Genomic DNA, 20381 nt, shown 5'->3' with positions numbered 1-20381 from the left:
AGGGGAAACATATAAGTATCTTTGCAATAGATGAATAGTGTAAACTTTTTATTATATTTGCACCAGTAGAGTAGCTATCTAGCTATGTAAACCATGCCCCTCCGCAGACACGCCTTCTCCGATGTTGATTCCAAAGCGGTACTTATTTAAATTAGGTAAGAGAATAACATATTACCATTGGTGTACTAAAATGAGAGCTAGGGTGAGGTCACTCTATCCCTTAATAATCCCACCACTTGAATCCAAGTGTTTGACATGGGGAGGGTACCAGTAACTTTAACTTCTTGGAACTATAGGGGGTGCTGTTCCGCATTAGCATATTTGGGTCTCCAAATTAAACTGCCTCGTGCTAAATTCTTGATCGTACAATATGCATATTATTGTTATTATTGGATAGAAAACACTTTCTAGTTTCTATAGCCGTTGGAATTTTGTCTCTGAGTGGTACAGAACAATATCTACAGCACTTTTCATGACAGGGGTCAGATTTCAGAAATTTTTACCCCTGATCTGGAGTCTGTTTTTAAGGCGACAGTGAATGCTATGAAGAAACCGACACTGCCTACGTCTTCCTCTGGGTGTCTGTACGTCATCACGTTTTGAATGGAGTCTATTGCACAATCACAGCCACTATAACACACGAAAACGTAGAAGTACCGCTCTCTCCCTGCATGCGTCATGCGCAAAATGGACATCAGACCTGCCTCCTTCCAAATCGTTTTTTAGAGAGTGATATTTCTCCGGTCATGTTTTCAGTCGTTATAGTTGTTAAAAACATCATAATGTAGTTAATTTGAACCGTTTTATAGCAATTTATATCCGTTTAGTGCGATTCTGAGGAATTTATTTGTCGTGCACTTTCTAGCTTTGGGAACGTTTCGCGGTCTCGGTCGTTGTTAGTGGACATTTCGAAGGACAGAGGACATCTATCGACCAAAAGAAGATTACAACATAGAAAGGATACATTGCCCAAGAATCTGATGGAAGAACAGCTCAAAGTAAGCAATATTTAATATGATAAATCGTTGTTCTGTCGAAATATTTTAAACGCATATTTCGCCATTTTGTTTGTTATCGCGTCACTTGGCGAACCCTGTATTGAAAAGTAAGGATAATTTTAAAAATGTAAGTCAGCGGTTGCATTAAGAACTAATTTGTCTTTCGATTCCTGTCAACCCTGTATTTTTTAGTCAAGTATATGATTAGCTTTCAATTAAACTAGATCACTCTGAAAGATGACGTCAGACATTTTGAGGCTTGATTTCCTAGCATTTTCATTGTGTAACCACGGTTTTGTATGGCTAAATATGCACCTTTTCGAACAAACTGTATATGTATGTTGTAAAATGATGTTACAGGAGTGTCATCGGAAGAATTCTGAGAAGGTTAGTGAAAAAAGTAATATATTTTGGCGGTGATTACGTTATAGCGCTCTTTGGCTGGAATCGATGCTCTGGTAACGTTTTCACATGTGGTATGCTAACTTATCGATTTATTGTGTTTTCGCTGTAAAACGCTTAGAAAATCTGAAATATTGTCTGGAATCACAAGATCTGGGTCTTTCCATTGCTATGCTTTGTCTATTCTTATGAAATGTTTTATTAAGAGTAAATTGGTCATACACGTTGCTCTCTATAGTAATTCTAGTCGTCTTGTGATGGTCGGTGCAATTGTAAACTGTGATTTCTACCTGAAATATGCACTTTTTCCTAACAAAACCTATCCTATACCATAAATATGTTATCAGACTGTCATCTGATGAGGTTTTTTATAGGTTATTGGCTATCAATATCTTAGTTTAGCCGAATTGGTGATAGCTACTGGTGGAGAGAAAAAATGGTGGACAAAGAAATTGTGTATTTTGCTAACGTGTTTAGCTAATAGATTTACATATTTTGTCTTCCCTGTAAAACATTTTAAAAATCTGAAATGGTGGCTTTATTCACAAGATCTGTATCTTTCATCTGGTGTCTTGGACTTGTGATTTAATGATATTTAGATGCTACTATCTACTTGTGAAGCTATGCTAGCTATGCTAATCAGTGTGTGGGGGGATGGGGGGTGATCCCGGACCCGGGGTAGAGGCTCGTTAGAGGTTAAGATCAAACCTTTTCAATGTAGGAACGGTCATTTTTCCTACTTTGGTCATTATACTTTCATATGGTTTCATCCAAATACCATGACTTGGACTGATCATGACTTTTAAATATATTTTTTCATAATAATAACATATTCACTTCGGATCTTACTTGATGAATTCCTTCTCGAACATGTGAACTTTCATGTGCATTAATAACAAACTTGTATGCAATCTGTAAATATGAATAACATTGTTAAATTACGAGCCTAGTTGGTTTAGCTACAGAAAAGTCAGAAACCTTCCCGCCAGCCATGATTGGCTGAGATAATGATTAGGCTGGACATGCCGAGAGATGAATTTGGATTGGTCTGCCATATAGCATGCTTCTGTCTATTTGAGCTGGTCAATATGTCTAGATAATCCTGTCTAACGCGACTTTGTTTTTAATGTATGGCATAGTAAAACTGCATAAGGGTTGTTCTCCACTTTCTGGAGGACCAAGTTTTGAAATCAGTGGAATTCGAGTATGAAAGCTGAGGAGATGGAGAAAACACCTCTCTGGATTACATCTTCAAACTAAGGGCAACCATCCGACAGAAGACGAGTCCATCCATTATGTATACAGGTTAGATAGTCTTGCTAGCTTCATTTTCGGATATTTCACGTTTCTAATATTGACACAAAGTCGTTTCCTTTCAAGTTAACCTCTAACGAGCCTCTACCCCGGGTCCGGGATCACCCCCCACCCCCCCACACACTGATTAGCATAGCTAGCATAGCTTCACAAGTAGATAGTAGCATCTAAATATCATTAAATCACAAGTCCAAGACACCAGATGAAAGATACAGATCTTGTGAATAAAGCCACCATTTCAGATTTTTAAAATGTTTTACAGGGAAGACAAAATATGTAAATCTATTAGCTAAACACGTTAGCAAAATACACCACTTTTCTAACTCCATCAGTTTCTTACTACTTCAGGTGCTATCACCAATTCGGCTAAACTAAGATATTGATAGCCACTAACCAAGAAAAAACCTCTTCAGATGACAGTCTGATAACATATTTATGGTATAGGATAGGTTTTGTTAGAAAAAAGTGCATATTTCAGGTAGAAATCACAGTTTACAATTGCACCGACCATCACAAGACGACTAGAATTACTATAGAGAGCAACGTGTATGACCAATTTACTCTTAATAAAACATTTCATAAGAATAGACAAAGCATAGCAATGGAAAGACCCAGATCTTGTGATTCCAGACAATATTTCAGATTTTCTAAGCGTTTTACAGCGAAAACACAATAAATCGATAAGTTAGCATACCACATGTGAAAACGTTACCAGAGCATCGATTCCAGCCAAAGAGCGCTATAACGTAATCACCGCCAAAATATATTACTTTTTTCACTAACCTTCTCAGAATTCTTCCGATGACACTCCTGTAACATCATTTTACAACATACATATACAGTTTGTTCGAAAATGTGCATATTTAGCCATACAAAACCGTGGTTACACAATGAAAATACTAGGAAATCAAGCCTCAAAATGTCTGACGTCATCTTTCAGAGTGATCTAGTTTAATTGAAAGCTAATCATATACTTGACTAAAAAATACAGGGTTGACAGGAATCGAAAGACAAATTAGTTCTTAATGCAACCGCTGACTTACATTTTTAAAATTATCCTTACTTTTCAATACAGGGTTCGCCAAGTGACGCGATAACAAACAAAATGGCGAAATATGCGTTTAAAATATTTCGACAGAACAACGATTTATCATATTAAATATTGCTTACTTTGAGCTGTTCTTCCATCAGATTCTTGGGCAATGTATCCTTTCTATGTTGTAATCTTCTTTTGGTCGATAGATGTCCTCTGTCCTTCGAAATGTCCACTAACAACGACCGAGACCCCGAAACGTTCCCAAAGCTAGAAAGTGCACGACAAAGAAATTCCTCAGAATCGCACTAAACGGATATAAATTGCTATAAAACGGTTCAAATTAACTACATTATGATGTTTTTAACAACTATAACGAGTAAAAACATGACCAGAGAAATATTGCTGGCTAAACAACGATTTGGAATGAGGCAAGTCCGATGTCCTTCATGCTTGAGGCGCGCGACGAGAAAGGGAGGTACTTCCACGTTTTCTTGTTTTATAGTGGCTGTGATTGTGCAATCGACTCCATTCAAAACGTGATGACGTACAGACACCCAGAGGAAGACGTAGGCAGTGTCGGTTTCTTCATAGCATTCACAGTCACCTTAAAAACAGACTCCAGATCAGGGGTAAAAATTTCTGAAATCTGACCCCTGTCATGAAAAGTGCTGTAGATATAGTTCTGTACCACTCAGAGACAAAATTCCAACGGCTATAGAAACTAGAAAGTGTTTTCTATCCAATAATAACAATAATATGCATATTGTACGATCAAGAATTTAGCACGAGGCAGTTTAATTTGGAGACCAAAATATGCTAATGCGGAACAGCACCCCCTATAGTTCCAAGAAGTTAACTTCTACTTGCTACGCATCCCGGATCCGGGAGCACCCCCATCAGTAAAAAAAGCTGACTAGCATAGCCTAGCATAGCGCCACAAGTAAATACTAGCATCTAAATATCATTAAATCACAAGTCCAAGACACCAGATGAAAGATACAGATCTTGTGAATCCAGCCATCATTTCTGATTTTTAAAATGTTTTACAGGGAAGACACAATATGTAAATCTATTAGCTAACCACGATAGCAAAAGACACAACTTTTTTCCTGCATGGGTAGCTATCACAATTTCGACCAAATAAAGATATATATAGCCACTAACCAAGAAACAACTTCATAAGATGACAGTCTGATAACATATCTATTGTATAGCATATGTTTTTTTAGAAAAATTTGCATATTTCAGGTATAAATCACAGTTCTACATTGCAGCTGCAATCTGAAATAGTGCCGAAGCAGCCAGAATAATTACAGAGACCAACGTCAAATACCGAAATACTCATCATAAAACATTTCTGAAAAATACACAGCGTACAGCAAATGAAAGACCAACATCTTGTGAATCCAGCCAATATTTCTGATTTTTTAAGTGTTTTACAGCGAAAACACAATTTAGCATTATATTAGCTTACCACAATAGCCGGAAACACAAGCCGTTTACCAGTAGCAAAGGTTAGCGATCGTAACAATCCAGAAAAAGATATATAATTTTTGACTAACCTTGATATACTTCATCAGATGACAGTCCTGTAACATCATATTACACAATGCATATACAGTGGGGAGAACAAGTATTTGATACACTGCCGATTTTGCAGGTTTTCCTACTTACAAAGCATGTAGAGGTCTGTAATTTTTATCATAGGTACACTTCAACTGTGAGAGACGGAATCTAAAACAAAAATCCAGAAAATCACATTGTATGATTTTTAAGTAATTAATTTGCATTTTATTGCATGACATAAGTATTTGATAACCTACCAACCAGTAAGAATTCCGGCTCTCACAGACCTGTTAGTTTTTCTTTAAGAAGCCCTCCTGTTCTCCACTCATTACCTGTATTAACTGCACCTGTTTGAACTCGTTACCTGTATAAAAGACACCTGTCCACACACTCAATCAAACAGACTCCAACCTCTCCACAATGGCCAAGACCAGAGAGCTGTATAAGGACATCAGGGATAAAATTGTAGACATGCAACAGGCTGGGATGGGCTACAGGACAATAGGCAAGCAGCTTGGTGAGAAGGCAACAACTGTTGGCGCAATTATTAGAAAATGGAAGAAGTTCAAGATGACGGTCAATCACCCTCGGTCTGGGGCTCCATGCAAGATCTCACCTCGTGGGGCATCAATGATCATGAGGAAGGTGAGTTATCAGCCCAGAACTACACGGCAGGACCTGGTCAATGACCTGGAGAGAGCTGGGACCACAGTCTCAAAGAAAACCATTAGTAACACACTACACCGTCATGGATTAAAATCCTGCAACGCACGCAAGGTCCACCTGCTCAAGCCAGCGCATGTCCAGGCCCGTCTGAAGTTTGCCAATGACCATCTGGATGATCCAGAGGAGGAATGGGAGAAGGTCATGTGGTCTGATGAGACAAAAATAGAGCTTTTTGGTCTAAACTCCACTCGCCGTGTTTGGAGGAAGAAGAAGGATGAGTACAACCCCAAGAACACCATCCCAACCGTGAAGCATGGAGGTGGAAACATCATTCTTTGGGGATGCTTTTCTGCAAAGGGTACAGGATGACTGCACCGTATTGAGGGGAGGATGGATGGGGCCATGTATCGCGAGATCTTGGCCAACAACCTCCTTCCCTCAGTAAGAGCATTGAAGATGGGTCGTGGCTGGGTCTTCCAGCATGACAACGACCCGAAACACACAGCCAGGGCAACTAAGGAGTGGCGCCGTAAGAAGCATCTCAAGGTCCTGGAGTGGCCTAGCCAGTCTCCAGACCTGAACCCAATAGAAAATCTTTGGAGGGAGCTGAAAGTCCGTATTGCCCAGCGACAGCCCCGAAACCTGAAGGATCTGGAGAAGATCTGTATGGAGGAGTGGGCCAAAATCCCTGCTGCAGTGTGTGCAAACCTGGTCAAGAACTACAGGAAACGTATGATCTCTGTAATTGCAAACAAAGGTTTCTGTACCAAATATTAAGATCTGCTTTTCTGATGTATCAAATACTTATGTCATGCAATAAAATGCAAATTAATTACTTAAAAATCATACAATGTGATTTTCTGGATTTTTGTTTTAGATTCCGTCTCTCATAGTTGAAGTGTACCCATGATAGAAATTACAGACCTCTACATGCTTTGTAAGTAGGAAAACCTGCAAAATCGGCAGTGTATCAAATACTTGTTCTCCCCACTGTAGGTTTTGTTCAAAAATGTGCATATTTAGCAGCACAAATCGTGGTTATACAATGTGATCAGTAGCAACAGGTCATGCATTCTGGCCGGCGCCATCTTGGAAAGGCACCTAATCTAATCAATAAATAATCGTAAACTTGACTAAAAAATACAGGTTGGACAGCAAATGAAAGATGCATTAGTTATTAATGCAACCGCTGAGTTAGATTTTTAAAATTAACGTTACTAGACATACAGTGTGCGTTACAGCCAGACTAGTGCCGCAATAATGGCGGACAAATCCGTTTACATTTTTCCACATAAATACGTAATAACATCATAAATAGCTCTTACTTTTGGACGAGCTTCCATCAGAATCTTGGGCAAGGTGTCCTTTGTCCAAAAGAATCGTTGCTTGGTTGTAAAATGTCGTCTTCAACTTCGGAATTAGCAGCTAACAATAGCTATGTGGCCACAACATGCCCAAATCCCCAAAACGCAATACTAAGGAAATTCCGAAAATAGCAATATACTCGCATAAACTGATTTAACTCGGTTTAAAATAACTTCGTTATGATGTTTCTAACACCTATATCGAATTAAATTACAGACGGATATAGCTAAGGCCGATAACTGAGCGTTTCAAAATGCCATCTTGAGGTCTTGCTTTGCGCAATGACGAACGACGAAAAGAGAGCTCACTTCGTTCCTTGGCCTTTTATAAGCTCTGAGAACTACGTAGACACTCCATTCCACTTCTCATTGGTTACTGACATCCAGGGGAAGGCGGGTGCAGTTCATGTCGACCCATAGGATACATACAGAGCTTTAAACTGATCTGAGAACAGAGCCTCGTTTTCAGACCTTCGCAGTTCCTGTCATGGATTTCGCTGCAGAAAGAGTTCTGGTTCACCCACAGACATAATTCAAACGGTTTTAGAAACTAGAGATTGTTTTCTATCCAATAGTAATAATAATATGCATATTGTACGAGCAAGAATTGAGTATGAGGCAGTTTAATTTGGAGACGATATTTTCCAAAGTGGAAACAGCACCCCCTATATTGAGAAAAGGTTAACCTCTCTGGGATATGTGGGACGGTAGCGTCCCACCTGGCAAACATCCAGTGAAAATGCAGAGCGCCAAATTCAAATAAATTACGATAAAAATTTAACTTTAATGAAATCACACTGTCACACCCTGGCCTTAGTTATCTTTGTCTTCTTTATTATTTTAGTTAGGTCAGGTTGTGACATGGGGGATGTATGTGTTTTGTATTGTCTAGGGGTTTTTGTATGTTTATGGGGCAGTGTTCAGTCTAGGTGTATGTATGTCTATGGTTGCCTGGATTGGTTCTCAATTAGAGACAGCTGTCTATCGTTGTCTCTGATTGGGAACCATATTTTGGCAGCCATATCCATTAGGTAGTTGGTGGGTGATTGTCTATGTGTAGTGTTTAGTGTCAGCACTATTTGTTATATAGCTTCACGTTCGTTTGTTGTTTTGTATAGTTTGTCAAGTGTTCTTCGTCTTCGTTTATTAAATATGTATTCATTTCACGCTGCGCCTTGGTCCTCCTCTCTTTCACCATACGACGATCGTGACAGAATCACCCACCAAGATCGGACCAAGCAGCGTGAAAGAGAGGAACAGCGCGTTGTGGGAAAACGGACTTGGGAGAAGGATCTGGGCTATACAACCTGGGAGGAAATAGAGCACTGGTCGATCGATCCAGAGAGAGTGCCGGAGCCCGCCTGGGATTCAATGGAACAGTGCGAGGAGGGATACAGGAGAATGGAGGAACAGAGACGTTATAAAGGTACGCGGCTAGCACGGAAGCCCGAGAGGCAGCCCCAATAATTTGGGGGGAGTCACACGAGGAGATTGGCTGAGTCAGGTAGGAGACCTAAGCCAACTCTTCGTGCTTACCGTGGGGAGCGTGGAACTGGTCAGGCACCGTGTCATGCAGAGATGCGCACGGTGTCTCCAGTGCGCTATTCTAGCCCGGTGCGCTCTATTCCAGCTCCTCGCATTGGCCGGGCTAGAATGGGCATCCAGCCAGGTAGGAGAGTGCCGGCTCAGCGCTCCTGGTCTCCAGTGTACCTACTTGGACCAGGATATCCTGCGCCGGATCTGCGTACTGTGAGTCTGCACAGCCCGGTGCGTCCTGTGCCAGCGCCCTGCATTTGCAGGGTAAGTAGAAACATCCAGCCAGGACGGGTTGTGTCAGCTCTACACTCCAGACCTCCAGTACGCATCCATAGCCCAGTACGTCCTGTGCCTGCTCCCCGCACTCGCCCTGAGGTGCGTGTCCCCAGCCCAGTACCACCAGTGCCTACACAACGCACCAGGCTTCCAGTGCTTCTCCAGAGCCCCGTTCCTCCTCCCCGCACTAGCCTTGAGGTGCGTGTCCCAAGCCCGGTACCACCAGTTCCGGCACCACGCACCAGGCCCACTGTGCGCCTCCAGGGTCCAGTATGCCCTGTTCCTCCTCCCCGCACTAGCCTTGAGGTGCGTGTCCCCAGCCCGGTACCACCAGTTCCGGCACCACACACCAGGCCCACTGTGCGCCTCCAGGGTCCAGTATGCCCTGTTCCTCCCCCCCGCACTAGCCTTGAGGTGCGTGTCCCCAGCCCGGTACCACCAGTTCCGGCACCATGCACCAGGCCCACTGTGCGCCTCCAGGGTCCAGTATGCCCTGTTCCTCCTCCCCGCACTAGCCTTGAGGTGCGTGTCCCCAGCCCGGTACCACCAGTTCCAGCACCACGCACCAGGCCTACTGTGCGCCTCAGCAGGCCATAATCTGCTGTCTGCCCAGCAACGCCTGCGCTGCCCGTCTGCCCAGCGCCGCCTGCGCTGCCCGTCTGCCCAGCGCCGCCTGAGATGCCCGTCTGCCCAGCGCCGTCTGAGCTGCCCGTCTGCCCAGCGCCATCTGAGCCGCCCGTCTGTCCTGAGCCTTCAAAGCCGCCCGTCTGTCCTGAGCCTTCAAAGCCGCCCATCTGTCCTGAGCCTTCAGAGCCGTCCGTCAGTCAGGAACCGCTAGAGCCGCCCGTCTGTCCTGAGCCTTCAGAGCCGTCCGTCAGTCAGGAACCGCTAGAGCCGTCCGTCAGTCAGGAGTCGCTAGAACCGTCCGTCAGTCAGGAGTTGCCAGAGCCGCCCGCCAGTCAGGAGTTGCCAGAGCCGCCCGCCAGTCAGGAGTTGCCAGAGCCGCACGCCAGTCAGGAGTTGCCAGAGCCGCCCGCCAGTCAGGAGTTGCCAGAGCCGCCCGCCAGTCAGGAGTTGCCGGAGCCGCCCGCCAGTCAGGAGTTGCCGGAGCCGCCCGCCAGTCCGGAGCTGCCCCTCAGTCCGGAGCTGCCCCTCAGTCCGGAGCTGCCCCTCAGTCCAGAGGCGCCCATCAGACCAGTGGGGTTAATTTGGAGGTTCGCCGTTAAGAGGAGGCCACGAAAGCGGGGATTGACTATGGTGGGGTGGGGTCCACGTCCCGCACCCGAGCCGCCGCCGTGAGAAGGCCCACCCGGACCCTCCCTTCTGTGTCAGGTTTTGCGGCCGGAGTCCGCACCTTTGGGGGGGGGGTACTGTCACACCCTGGCCTTAGTTATCTTTGTTTTCTTTATTATTTTAGTTAGGTCAGGGTGTGACATGGGGGATGTATGTGTTTTGTATTGTCTAGGGTTTTTTGTATGTTTATGGGACAGTGTTCAGTCTAGGTGTATGTATGTCTATGGTTGCCTGGATTGGTTCTCAATTAGAGACAGCTGTCTATCGTTGTCTCTGATTGGGAACCATATTTAGGCAGCCATATTCAATAGGTAGTTGGTGGGTGATTGTCTATGTGTAGTGTTTAGTGTCAGCACTATTTGTTATATAGCTTCACGTTCGTTTGTTGTTTTGTATAGTTTGTCAAGTGTTCTTCGTCTTCGTTTATTTAATATGTATTCATTTCACGCTGCGCCTTGGTCCTCCTCTCTTTCACCATACGGCGATCGTGACACACACATTCAATATACCAAATTAAAGCTACACTTGTTGTGAATCCAGCCAACATGTCAGATTTCAAAAATGCTTTACGGCGAAAGCAAACAATGCATCCTAGCTAGCATCCCAGCTCCCAGCTCCTATCCTAGCTAGCATCGCAGCTAACAATCACAGACCATCATATTTCAACCCTCCCGGCGCGACACAAAACGCAGAAATAAAGATATAATTCATGCCTTACCTTTGACGAGCTTCTTCTGTTGGCACTCCAATATGTCCCATAAACATCACAAATGGTCCTTTTGTTCGAATAATTCCGTCGATATATATCCAAAATGTCCATTTATTTGGCGCGTTTGATCCAGAAAAACACCGGTTCCAACTTGCACAACGTGACGTCAAAATATCTCATAAGTTACCTGTAAGCTTTGTCCAAACATTTCAAACTACTTTTGTAATACAACTTTAGGTATTTTTTTACGTAAATAATTGATCAAATTGAAGACGGGATGATCTGTGTTCAATACCGGAGGAAAACAATGTGTAGCATGCTTTCTGGTCACGCGCCTCTAACAAACAGTACACTTCACTGGAGCCTCATTCTGAACATGGCTACTTCTTCATTTCTCAAAGGAAAAACCGCAACCAATTTCTAAAGACTGTTGACATCCAGCGGAAACGATAAGAACTGCAGTAAGGTCCCGTAGAAATCTGGATTCACAATGAAATCTATTGAAATCTATTGAAAAAAATTCTGAATGGTTTGACCTCGGGGCTTTGCCTGCCAAATAAGTTCTGTTATAGTCACAGACATGATTCAAAAAGTTTTAGAAACTTCAGAGTGTTTTCTTTCCAATGTTAATAATAATAATAATAATATATAATAATATAATATGCATATATTAGCATCTGGGACTGAGTAGGACGCAGTTTACTCTGGGCACGCTTTTCATCCAAACGTGATATCAGACACTCAACAAGGTCTGATTTCATTATTACTGAAATAGGACCCAAGTGGTAAATATATAGATCCAGGCCATTTAAAAACATTTCAACACTTCAGTGTTGTGATAAAAAATTTGAGCAAAATGCATAGTGCATAGAATTAAAAAGGTATTGTCGGATATTATTCATCCTAATCAGACATGTTTTTTTACATGGACGAAACATTGGAGATAATATAAGACAAGTACTGGAAACAATATGTCACTATGAAAAATATGGGAAATTAGGCCTGGTATTCATAGCTGACTTTGAAAAGGCTTTTAATAAAGTATGACTGGAATTTATTTATAAATGCCTTGAATATTTCAATTTTGGAGAATCTCTAATATGGGTTAAAGTTATGTATAGTAACCCTAGGTGTAAAATAGTAACTAATGGTTAATTCTCAAAAAGTATTAAAATCAGATCCAACAATAATATCAAGGGGCTGGAAATCCAGGGCTTAAAAACAAAGGTGTTGATGATGATACCCCCACAGCCTCATTGAGGATATTTATACTATTTCTAACCTCTCTGGATTACAACCAAAATGTTATATTACCGTTTACGGAGTTTATGGTGATGTGGACATACTCGGTATTCATATCCCGAAAGAAAGATATGATGTCTCTACAATACATTTTAATAGAAAGTTAGCCATAATAGATAAAATCTTGCTAACATGGAAAAGGTAAATACCTGTCTATTTGTGGCAAAATCACCCTGAATAATTATTTAGTCAAATCCCAGTTGACCTTCCTACTTACTTATGGCCCTGCCTACAACGAAAGACCTGATTTTAAAATTATATGACCAAAACAATTGGTCAGAGTAGGAGGCAGTTCACTCTGGGCATGCTATTCATCCAAAAGTGAAAATGCTGCACCCTATCCCAAAAAAGTTAAATTAAAAAAACTACTGGCGGAAACAGCGGTGCAATCAATAAGAGATTGGTATTGAAAATATAGCTAACTTGTTATGCAAGTGTTGCACACCAACAGGTGGAGAAAACCTACACCAGTCAGGCAATTCATTTCAACAATAATCTATATTTTAATTTGACTTTACAAACAGCAAGAGGGCTTAATTGCAGTCTATTTATTTGGAGCCTAGACCTATATAAAATATCTTCACTGGCTGAGGTAGGCTATGAGGCTTAACAGCCTAATAGAAGTAGGATTTATTTTATTAGGCCTACTTACAATTGCAATCATTTAAAGAAAAAAAGTCTGCACGTTCAAACTAAAACAATGTAACTAATAATTAAAAGAGCACATTTGTAAATCCCAAACTCTAAAAGTAATTGGAAAGGTAGATACAAATTATGTGTGACACAATAAAGAATGTAAACAAGATGTAAACAAGATGCTGTGTTTTTATTTACAGTAGTGATAGACAACTGGGGCCTGTTGCACAAAAGTAGAATTAAGACATCCGGGATAAATGACTCAGCTGAGCTCAATGAAGCCAAAACATGTGCGTCCAGGCTTAATTGGTTGCACAAAGACCAAGCCAGGATGAGCAGACACGGATTCATTAAGCCAGGTGAAACCAATCCTGGATAGGTGCGCGCTCACGGCTCACTCAAATAGACCCCGCCACAAATCACAGATTAACTGATTTACCATGGCAACTAGAGCCGCGTACTTTCCCCCGTCGGAAGCACAAATCCTCATGGAGGCATACGAGGAGGTAAAAGATATAATTAAGAAGAAAGGCAACACCGCCACAGTGATAAAGCAAAGAGAAAAAGCGTGGCAAAGTATTGCAGACCGCCTGAATGCGTAAGTAGTGCACAATTACACACTCACCGCTCCGCTGAAACATCACAATTACAATTCAAATATTTAATTCACATCTCCAAAAATGCAGTTGTACTGTAATTATGAAACGGTTAAATTTTTAATTGAAATGCACTGCAGATATGAGTGAAATTGTGTAAAGTAACTCCATCACACTGTATAAAGCTATGATACATTTTTTGATATTTTTACTGAAAACAAGACAAAAATACCAAGTAATTTTTTGCAGTGTGACTCCATTAAATGTGTGTGTGTGTGTGTGTGTGTGTGTAGATTAAACATGAACGGGCCAAAACGGACATGGCAGCAGGTCAAAATCAAATACAAGAACATTCTGCAGAATGGTATGGTCCCTGACTAATATTTAACAAAGCACAAGCATATATTGTACCCAGAAGGTGCCTGCTCACACATTGTCTGTACTGTTTTAGCAGTGAAAAAGAATACCCACAGACAAGGCACGGGTGGTGGGTCACCAAAGGCTGACCTTACCCCAGCAGAGGACATGGCCTTGGAGCTAAATAAAGGCAGGCCCGTCTTAGAGGGGATCCCTGGGGGGAAAGAGACGAGCATAGGTTCCTCCCAAGATGCCACCCGCTTCATTCAAGGTATGTCCTTCCATCTCTACATGGGATACAACCACATTCATATTGAATCAATTTGGACTGTCTGACTTTGGTTTACCTATTGCCTTGCAGTGTCTGGCAGCACTGTGTTCCTGTTAGAGCCACCAGCACAAGCACCAGACGATGCTGATCCAGTGAGTACTCCATCAAAGGCATACTGTAGGCCTGGCATGTCTTGTCTACTAGCTTCAATATGAATCCGATTAAATGTGATAGGGTGAAGGCCCCAGTGCAGCAGCAACAGCACATGATGGAGACGATGATGAGGAGGAGACCATCTCTCTGGATTCCAGAAGGCATGAGGTATCATGTTAAGACTGTGAAAGTACTATTTACTCTACAATGGTGAGGAGTCCTCATCAAAATCAAAAAATCTAATTTCTTTTACAGGACCCAGATGCTATACAGTGGGAAAACCAGCCTGGCAACATAGTGCGTATTAATAAAAGGACACCACATCCTGCCAAATTCCAGCTGCGCTAATTGTATTGTGTTCACAGAGCTCACAAGCTATCAGAAAGTTGTATGGCAACCACCTCCGGCGCCAAATAGAACTGGCAGACATAGACATTCAGTACAAGAAGAAAAAGATGGAAAATCTTGCACTGGAGTCCGAAATAAAAAAGAGGACAATTAGGAAACTGGACCTTGAAATAAAAAAACTTGAGAGGGAGGTGAGATATGCCTTCAATGTACACTGTATGCTAACTGTAACACAAATGTATTAATCATTATTTTTCTTTCCTCCCCCAGCTCCAAGAAGATGACACAGCTCAAAATAAAAATTAGGTATATTCTCGTAAAGTCAAGTGAGCCATGACATATGAGCTCTTATTGTGAGCACACAGGACGGTGGCATCTTTCTAAGGTTTTTTTTATTTTCCCAGCAATCAGTACAACCAAGTCATCGTTATAAGGCATCGCCCTCTTTTGCCCACCCCCCCAGCACCAGGTGTGGCCACTAGCCTATATGAAGGCCCAAAATTGTGTGTTCCTTTCTGCTCTGACAATGGCATGCCCATTCGTGCGAGATGTGGTGGATGAAGAAGCACTTGTGCTGAGGAGAGCCTTCAGGCGAGAAAGGGTCTTCAGGGACCGGTTGGACCCACTGGCCTTCCCTGATGACCATCTATATGAAAGATACAGGTTTTCTGCAGATGGCATCAGGTATCTATGCAGACTACTGGGTCCCAGGATTAAGCACCGCACTGCACGGAGCCATGCACTGAGTGTGGAGCAAATGGTTTGTGTGGCCTTGCGCTTTTTTGCTAGTGGAGCCTTCCTGTACTCAGTGGGGGATGCAGAACAGCTGAACAAGGCCACAATTTACCGCACAATAAGGAGTGTGTGTCTGGCTATCAAAGCATTAGCAGATGTCTTCATCTCCTTCCCTGGCCACAGAAGACTCTGTGACATCAAAGAGGAGTTCTATAGGATTGCAGGTAAGAGGATCTACAAATTACAGGACAACTGTTAACACATAGTAGGATACTCATTACTTTGTGTGACAGGTTTCCCCAATGTCATTGGTGCAGTGGACTGCACACACATAAGGATAAAAGCCCCCTCAGGTGCCCATGAGGCCGATTTTGTGAATAGGAAATCCTTTCACAGCATTAATGTTCAGGTGAACATAACTTTTTGATATTGTCCATTGACGAACACTCTGCATTGCCAGTGATGTGCATTGATTGGTGTAATATTCCTCATCTTATGATTTCAGATGGTCTGCAATGCTGACTGTGTGATCAGCAATGTTGTGGCAAAATGGCCTGGCTCAGTCCATGACTCCAGAATCTTTCGGGCCTCTGAAATCTATCAGTGCCTATCACAAGGTAAGCCACACAACCCCTATTTATAACCATCATGGCTGTGTCAAGAATATCACTGTGTTTATGAGGTAGTAATGATGAGATTTTGTGTTGACAGGTGAATTCTCTGGTGTGTTGCTGGGAGACAGGGGGTATGGCTGCCAGCCTTTTCTCCTGACACCTTTCACAGACCCCCAGGAAGCACAGCAGGCCTACAACCATGCCCATGCCAGGACCAGGGCCAGAGTTGAAATGACCTTTGGCCTCCTGAAGGCACGCTTTCACTGCCTTCACAAATTAAGGGTCAGCCCTGTTAGGGCATGTGATATTACTGTGGCTTGTGCTGTCCTCCACAATGTGGCCTGCCTGAGGAAGGAGAGGGCCCCCAGAGTGCCACCAGCCATGGACTGGGACAATCCGGCAATCTTCCCTGATGACGACAGTGGTCGGCTGCTGAGGGACCAATATGTGTTGAATTATTTTAGTTAGTATGTGTGCTTTAAATTTTGGTTAAATATGTCCTGCGGTGGCAGAGGAATTAGGGTTTTTTTGGGTTCGTTTTTTGACGAATTTGGCCTCTTATGATGTTTGTGCGGTATACTGTGTGTAATACAAGGCTGCAGGGAGGCTACTGCATCCATTCATTTGTCTGTTCAGTTGATGTGTATGGATTTGTCCTGCATTTATTTTAGTGTGCAGACATGCAGGGTGTGTTATATACAGACCTTTGAATGTGTATGTATCATTTTGTATAATATGCTTGGATTCTGTGCTTTCCATCTTGTAGAGTCACTGTGACTTCAGTTTCGAAAGGAGCTGATGGTTTACCTGCTTTGTTTTGTCCTTATTCAATAAAGGAACATAATGTTACACATTGTGTTTTTATATTCATATGGAATGTGTATTTGTTTATATGACAGAGTACTAGGGCCACACTGAAGAAAAAGGATAAAGTCATAAATTTATGAGGCTGGTTCTTTCTGCAGAAAAGCTACATATTGTTTTTACAGTTTTGATACTTATGACAATGTGATACTTAATATTCTGGCACATCAGCATGTCTTTGTTTATGAAACCATACTGAAGTACAATTTCACGAAATGCCCCACATCTGTCATTTTAACAACTGTCCTCCTTTAAAACAACTGGTTACAATATTATGACTTGTGTTTTTTTCCCCTCTGTGGCCCTAATATTCTATCATTTTATATATAGCCTTATAGTCTATGGGAAACTGTAAATTATCTAATGATAGCAACATCATCTAAAAATCATTTTTTATCCAAAATCATTGAAATTAATGATCACAAACGTTTAAATAATAACAGTGGGTCTAGTTATATGTGATAACAATGTATAGTGAGCAGTGAAATAACTATTGGTTTCCATTTGTGGTGACTGCTGACTGACATTAGGGATGAGATTAAATAGATCCTGGAATTTAGCCTGGTCTGGAGCAGGCTAGCTCCACAGAATAAATCTCCATGGTAATTTATACCATAACATATCCTCCTGCCCCCTATCCATCTTTAGTGCAACCGGATTACGGATCAATTGAGCCAGGATCACCAAGATATCCTGGCTTAATCCCTTATCCTAGTTTTGTGCAACAGGCCCCTGGAGGCATTTTGAAAACAGGTTTTCAAACACTTGTTTTTCACAACTGTAGCAGGTGTAGCCCATCATGCAAATGTTTCCTATTAGTAGGACAATATACTTTTTATAACCCGGCTACTGTTGTTAAAATCCCTCAACTTGCAATGTTTTCGATGCTTAATAACAAAAAGTACAAAACAGCAGTACAGTATTTCTTCAGCAAAATCTTTATGCTTTCTTCAATAAAATAAATTAATGAGAAAAAAGACATTCAAATGCGGATGTTTATATAAACTACATTTTCGTCGCACTTCCACCCAGCCCCACGACCACAGGTAAAACCTTGCTGAGATGATCAATGTATTTGTTGCATTGTTGTATCGTCAATATCTCTAGCTAAAACATCTTGATGGCCTTGACCAGTTCATCTTTGCTTGTCGGCTTGGCAGAGTTATGAATTAATGTTTTCAGTTGATGCCAAACAAGTTCGATGTGGTTTAAATCAGGAGACCTACATGTAGAGATGAAACAAATATTTGTAGATATACTGTAGGCCTACCGAAGGTGTTGTAGGTAATTTATTTATTTATTTTTATTTAACCTTTATTTTACTACATAAAGGTCTACTTACTCTGCTGGCGTCTTGACCCAGTTTAAGCCCTCATTTGCAAAGCAAACCCGGGCGGCAGTGAGTGTAGCCTAACAGCCCAAATTAGGTAGAATAATAGAAATATACATGTTAATAGGCCTAAACATAACAAAATATTTCTATAATCCTACCTTGAAAGAAACAATGTGTACCCAGAAACACCTCTCTGACATAGGGTCCAGCATATCTCTTGTTGATTTCTTCCTCAATGAAATCTAGAGCCATGATACCTGAAAAAGGAGGCATGGGCGTGGGCTAAAATATTTATGTATCTTTCGCTTTGTAAATAGCCAAACTTACCATCAAAAATCAAATATGGGCCTGGTCCCTGGGGAGAAATTGCCCACCACACATGGAGTTTGAGCGGATGCTTGGGACTCGGCTTGCTTGATCTTCTTCCTTTTTTTCTGTAGCAATTTTGAGCAAATTGCTCAAGGGCCACGGTTGATTCGTCTTTGAAGATAACATTATTGTATGACTCGCCAGCTTTGATCCATGCCTGGGCCCTGCAGCACGCAAAAATCTTTGTTTGTCAGACGAATCATTGGGTCGAAACAACAGAACAGTACAAAACAAGCGAACACACATGGTTAATGTTCTGATAATTAAAAAAAATGTATGTATATAAATATATGTAACATTTCTTACCGAGTCTGTCCATAAGTCCACGCAAGTTTCTTCAACTGTCTTCTGACTGTATTTAGAGCAATGTTGATGTCGTGCCATGATGCCAGCAGATTACATATTGTCTTTGCCAATCGCTCATCATCTTCATGAATATAAGCAAGTGATGTCTGCTAAATAATCAATTTAGGTTTCTTCAGAAATAAATAATTTTAAATAACAAACTGGCTTTATTTACAAATTAGTGACAATGTCTCACCCCATGTTCAAGAATCGCCCTTTTCACGCGCACGACCAAATCTCCAAAATATCGTTACTTTTTAAACAAAGCGATTATTATTATTATTATTAATTAATTTAGAATTATATAAAAGCCCCTTTGATATTCTCAGATCTTCTCACAGATCCTAACGGAAAAAGTCCCTTAGATATTCATTTAGAGTCCTCCAATCCTCTAAATGTAATTATTGGCGGAAAGTCACGTCATTGAATTTTTTTTTTTTATATACTGTAGGCCTACCATAGGTGAAATGAGTCTCACTAGTGTTGAGTAATGTGCTGTTAAAAATGGTATAGGTCTTATTTATTTAAAGAGCATATTGAAGTTAGAAGCAAAAGCCTACAACTATTTTAGCACCGTTTCGCGCTGCTCTGAGGCAAGCATGGGGACTGGTCTTGATAAATCAATGAGATATTTATTTTCACTTAATCTCCGTTTAGGTATTGGTTAGACAAGAATTAGAAGATTAGGGTGCAGAAATGTTATGCTCTTAGTGTAACCTTTATTTAACTAGGCAAGTCAGGTAAGAACAAATTCTTATTTACAATGAAGGCCTACCCCGGATGACGCTGGGCCAATTGTGCGCCGCCCTATGGCACTCCCAATCACCATCGGATGTGATACTACCTGAATTCGAACCAGGGACTGTAGTAAAGCCTCTTGCACTGAGATGCAGTGCCTCAGACCGCTGTGCCATTCGGGAGCCATGACCAATATATATATATATATTTTAGAACATTAACTATGTGTAGGTAGATACGTGTGTAGGTAAATGTGGAAAAATAGATACAAATGATTTGTTGCAAGTTGGGGGGTTTCACACTTAGCTCGGCTATTAGACAATTCTTTAGTAAAGGTTGAATAGTATATTGTTCAGCTTATAGCCCGTTCAGCTAATAGCAAATCCTGCTACACTTGTGAAAAACAAATATTAATACTTTTTCCCCTTTCCACATGTTAAAGATTCCAATTGATAAAGTGTTTTTAGCCACAATCGGCCCCAACCCCAATTAAAACATTTGGGCACAGTCGATAGCATGCTGGACATCGGGCTACAATGTTGAGGATTTGAAACCTGCCC

At 41.7% G+C, this 20381-nt stretch overlaps 1 protein-coding gene across 6 annotated transcripts; it reads left to right on the top strand.

The window, feature by feature from the left end:
- Positions 1-13318: 13318 nt before the first annotated feature.
- On the top strand, positions 13319-17768 carry LOC139538913 (putative nuclease HARBI1). Of its 6 annotated transcripts, XM_071341487.1 has the most exons (11): positions 13319-13696; positions 13988-14058; positions 14146-14322; positions 14413-14474; positions 14557-14643; positions 14731-14772; positions 14841-15014; positions 15094-15129; positions 15228-15782; positions 16064-16175; positions 16270-17768. In XM_071341487.1, the coding sequence occupies exons 1-8, from the start codon at positions 13539-13541 to the stop codon at positions 15127-15129; spliced, it is 807 nt and encodes a 268-aa protein (XP_071197588.1). In that variant the 5' UTR covers positions 13319-13538; the 3' UTR covers positions 15228-15782; positions 16064-16175; positions 16270-17768. The 6 variants fall into 6 exon arrangements, with proteins under 6 accessions (XP_071197588.1, XP_071197586.1, XP_071197587.1 ...); XM_071341485.1 differs by having other exon boundaries at positions 14841-15129; XM_071341486.1 differs by having other exon boundaries at positions 14149-14322; positions 14841-15782.
- The last annotated feature ends 2613 nt before the right edge of the window (positions 17769-20381 follow it).

Source organism: Salvelinus alpinus, chromosome 14, assembly GCF_045679555.1.
Source record: "Salvelinus alpinus chromosome 14, SLU_Salpinus.1, whole genome shotgun sequence".
In the NCBI taxonomy this organism is placed as follows: Eukaryota; Metazoa; Chordata; class Actinopteri; order Salmoniformes; family Salmonidae; genus Salvelinus; species Salvelinus alpinus.
Note: the sequence above shows the minus strand (reverse complement) of the source record. Positions and strands in the feature narration are given on the sequence as shown.

What these genes read in the sequence shown, in the direction of transcription:
- LOC139538913 (XM_071341482.1), top strand. Translation starts at nt 15,311, where the DNA reads ATGAAGGCCCAAAATTGTGTGTTCCTTTCTGCTCTGACAATGGCATGC. An exon ending in TTCACAGCATTAATGTTCAG is followed by an intron (nt 15,968 to 16,063) that starts GTGAACATAACT and finishes TTATGATTTCAG; the next exon opens with ATGGTCTGCAATGCTGACTG. An exon ending in CTATCAGTGCCTATCACAAG is followed by an intron (nt 16,176 to 16,269) that starts GTAAGCCACACA and finishes TTGTGTTGACAG; the next exon opens with GTGAATTCTCTGGTGTGTTG.